Source organism: Tupaia chinensis, unplaced genomic scaffold, assembly GCF_000334495.1.
Source record: "Tupaia chinensis unplaced genomic scaffold, TupChi_1.0 Scaffold000067_1, whole genome shotgun sequence".
Taxonomy (NCBI): Eukaryota; Metazoa; Chordata; class Mammalia; order Scandentia; family Tupaiidae; genus Tupaia; species Tupaia belangeri.
Genome location: NW_006159526.1, coordinates 1861169 through 1865364, shown reverse-complemented (window position 1 = coordinate 1865364; position 4196 = coordinate 1861169). Strand labels below are relative to the sequence as shown.

Genomic DNA, 4196 nt, shown 5'->3' with positions numbered 1-4196 from the left:
GTGCGCGGCGTTCGGAACCCGCAGCAGCCGGTTAAATGCCGGGTGGGGAGCAGTGGGGGTGGGGGGCGCAGATAACGAGTAAATGGAACTTAAGTTCTGGGGGGCCTTAATAGAGTCAGAACGGCCCGGAAGTACGAGAGAGGTCCCTCCAATAACGTGTAAAGAGAAACTTAATTCTGGGAATCCTGCCTTAGACGGGCTAGGCTTAAATACCAGGGCGTTCCTCCAGATAACGTCTGAACCGAAATTTGAGTTGTGGAGTTCTCCTGGGAGGGCCCGATTAACTGACACTTCAGTACGGGCTGGCCTACATAGGAGCCAATCGACGTTTCCGTACTAGGGAGTACTTAGAAAAATGTGCAAATGAGCTAGTAAACTCGGGGGTAGGAGTGCCTCATGGCGGTCGGCATAAATAGCATAGGAATTGGAGAAGGCTCCCCGGATAGTTTGCAAATAGATTCTGGGAAAGCCGGAAAGAGCACTGCAAGAGAGGCCAGAGTACTGAGGAAGCCCCCTCCCCAAGAATATGTAAATTAGACTGTTTCTAGGAGGTCGCCACAGGAGTCCTGTAAATACACTGGCTTTATGAATTTTGGGGAAATACCCTGAGGAGACTGGAAACAGCGTTTGGGGGGGTCCCCAGAGAGCACATGATGGGCTTTTAAATTCTTTTTTAGTAATTATTTTATTTAACTTTATTTGCTTATATTAATTTGACCAGAAAGAGACAGAGAAAATGAGAAAGCAAGCCACCAGGTCCAGGTCTTGAACCATGGTTGGCTATGTTGCTCTTAACCACCACACCACCTGCCGGCCCCAGCTCTTAAATTCTGGGGTGCTCCCCAAGGACTATGGAATAGACTCATAGGGTAGAAGTCCCCGAATAATGCCCAGACACCTATGTTCATGGGAAGAGGATCCTTGTATGTATGTAAACAGACACTTCAGTGCTGGGCAGAATCCCCACTGAGGCCTGGAAACTGATACTTAAAGGACCAGAAAGGTTTTGGAAATAATGCGCTTATAAGCACTTAATTGCAAAGGAGGAAGGAGTCCCAGGTTCTGGGGAGAATCTCCATCTGAGACTGTAAACAGTCATTTAAGTGCTGAGGGAGTCATTTCCCAGGAGCCAGTCGGCCCTTGTCCTCTGTCTAGGATGACTATCTTCAACCCAGTTTGTGACCAGGAGAGCAGTGTCTGGCTAACAAAATTACCCCTGCATCCTGTAAACAGATACTTCAGTTTGGAGAGAGTCCCTCAAAGGGACCTGTTTATGTTATTATGTACTAAGGTGGGTGGGAGGATTCAGAGTGATTTAACAGATACTTAAGAGCTAAGCAGGGGTCAGCAAACTTTCTGTAAAGTGGTAAGCAGTGTTAATTTTAGGCTCTGCAGACTGCTGTCTCAGCTTTGCCATCATATCAGGAAGGTAGCAGTAGAGGGCTGGTAAATTGATGGATGAGACTGGGTTCCAGTAAACTTTGGTACCCAAGGCAGAGGGCCAGATGCTGGTGTGGTACTTGGGTGACTGGATCTCACATGGCCAACAGTGGGTTTGGGGCCCAGACCTGGCAGCTTGGAAATCACACTGGGCAAGTATGTGTGCTTGCCCCAAACCCTTAAAACCCTTAGAGCAGAATGGAGGAGAAGGTATTATTATGTGGCCATCCCCTCTTGTTTTACCATGCCTTCTAGTTAGTTGCCTCATAACCCAAGATGGCTCCTTGAGCTCCAGCCTTTACACCCCTATTCCTCCTAGCCAGGAAGAGGAAGATACAAAAGGCACATGCCAGCATCTGTGAAAAGTTTAGGAAAGTTTCCTAAAACTGCCAAACCACACTCTGGCGTCATCCGTTGGCCTCGAAGTACTTAGTCATATGGCCACACCTAGTTGTAAGGAAGGTTGACAAGTATGTTCTGGATAGCTCAGAACAGATGGGTTTACTTTGTGGAAAAAGTGAGGAATAGATATTGGGAGCTAGCTGGCAGTTGCTGCCGCTAGGCTCTCTCTTGAAAAAGAAGTGCTTTCAGATAGTCCAAGGTAAAACCAAGTAAAATCGCCTCAACCCCTCCTTAGGCAACCATGTCGGAGTCTGGGCACAGTCAGCCTGGACTCTATGGGATGGAGCGGCGGCGACGGTGGAAGGAGCCTGGCCCTGGTGGCCCCCAGAATCTCTCTGGACCTGGTGGCCGGGAGAGAGACTACATTGCACCATGGGAAAGAGAGAGGCGGTTGAGTGTCTGGATCTAAGAGCAGCATCCATGCGTCGGCATCCATGCGTCCCTTTGTCCCACAAATGTTGATTGAACACGTGCCATGTGCCAGGCACTCACCCGGATACTGGGGATAGATCTGCAGACAAAACGGACTTTCCTCGATGGAACGGGAAGATGAAGCGTGATAAAGGGGACTGTTGAATGACAGTCAAAGAACGCCTATCCGAAAGGTGACTTCTGAGCAGAGACCCGAGGAGGTGAAGGAACAGCTGTGTTAAAATCTAAGTTGAAGAACATTCTAGATGAAAAGACTAGCCGGTGCAGAGACCCTGAGGTAGCCCATGTCTAGTGTGTTCAGGGAGTAGGCAGGAGGCCACTATGGCTGCAGTAAATGAGGATGGAGGGAGAGCGATAAGAGATGAGGTCAAAGAGCTAACTGGGGCCAGGTCACGTAGGATTGGGTAGGCCTAAGAACTTTGGATCTTGCTCAGTGAAATTGGCATTGGAGAGTTTAAGGTAAGAGGTGCCACAAGCGCTCATTTTAAAGAGTTGTGCAGTAATGACAGTAGTAACTCTTATTTATGGAGCAGCCTACTGAGTGCTTTGCACCTTTGAGCCTTTCTGAACCTCACAGATACTTCAACAAGTAGAACCTGTGATAGGTCCATCTTTGACTCCTGAGGGAAATGGACCTCAGAGGTGAAGGGACTTGCCTAAAGTCACAGTCGGTAAGTAAACTTTGAGGCCAGGACTCAGATCTGGGTCCAGCTTGGGCTTGAGCATAGCATCATTCTGCCTGCTGCAAGAATCTGGTCTGGGGATCGAATACGGGACCTTGGCTTGTGCCCAGGCCCTGCCTCACTCTGCTTCGGTGTACAGGTGACTCGCTGCCAGAACCTGCCCTGGAGTGTTTCTCTCAGGCCCTGTCCTCAGAGGTGTCTGTAGGGTGGAAGGTAGCAGTGGGGACCAGGTTGTGAGCCATAAGAAGAAGGTATTCAGGGTGAGCTGGGCACAGCATAATGAGAACGAGTAGTCTCTCTCCTCTGCACACATGCTTTCAGGGAATGTTACCATCTTTCTCTACCTTTGGTTGTGGTCCCTGGACAAGCGACTCCTAAAGCTCCATTTTCTCCCTGACCTTGCTCATTCCTCACCTGTGGGCTTCTCACCACATCCTCCGTGACCCCTGCCGACCTCAGCATCACCCCTCCATTGCTCCTCCTCCTGTGTGTCCTCCTCACCCTAGATGCTCCCCTCCTCTTTCCTTTGCTAATTAGGCACCGATGCTGTGATTCTGCCTTTTGAATATGTCTACCCCTCCTTTATTCACACTCACAGTCTCCATCCCAGGTATCTCCTCCCCTCTGGCCTCCTGGAAGGCCCTAGCCTCTTCTGTAATTCTCTCTTTGCAACTTGTCTTCTTCCTTAAGCACTTTCATATTATCCCTTTGTTTGTTCACCATAAGCCAAGCCAAGCAGGGTTTAAATAATTCTCAATATATGGGTGGAGAACTAGACCCAGTAAGGGATCAAGGCTCTCCTGAAGTTACTCCAGGAACCAGAGAAGGAACAGGACTCCACCTGGGTCTCTCCCCTCTCTTAATCAGATTGGGGAGTGAGTTGGCGTGGAAGAAGAGGACGAGGTGTGGGAATCAGTCTGCCAGCTTGGCTAGAGCAGGAGTAGGACCAAGGGATCAGGATAGCAGATAATACCAGCTCTCAGCCAGCACCTGCCGTGAGTCAGGTGCCACGCTGGACAGAAGTTCTGTCTCTTTCATCCTCATAGTAGTTCTGTGAGGAAGAAATTCCTGTCTTCACTCGCCAGATGAGAAGACCTAGACTAAGTGAGGGTAGCCTCTTAACCATGTTCGCATACCCAACAAGAGGCAGAACTAGGTTGGAATCCATGTCTGGCGAGCTCCAGAGCCCTTGCTCCTTTCCACGCAGGCTAGTTGTCCAGCAGAGGCATCTGGATAGAG

At 49.6% G+C, this 4196-nt stretch overlaps 1 protein-coding gene across 4 annotated transcripts in view; it reads left to right on the top strand.

Annotated features, from left to right (window-relative positions):
- SMG9 (SMG9 nonsense mediated mRNA decay factor) overlaps positions 1-4196 on the top strand; it is a 25526-nt gene that overhangs the window by 1740 nt on the left and 19590 nt on the right. For 2 of the 4 annotated variants that reach the window (XM_006142035.3, XM_006142034.3), the window contains exon 2: positions 2078-2233. In XM_006142035.3, coding sequence (XP_006142097.1) covers positions 2084-2233 — 150 coding nt within the window. In that variant the 5' untranslated portion in view covers positions 2078-2083. Of the gene's footprint in view, positions 1-68; positions 157-1194; positions 1292-2077; positions 2234-4196 lie in introns of those variants that run through there. The other 2 variants (XM_006142036.3, XM_006142032.3) reach the window with 2 other exon arrangements.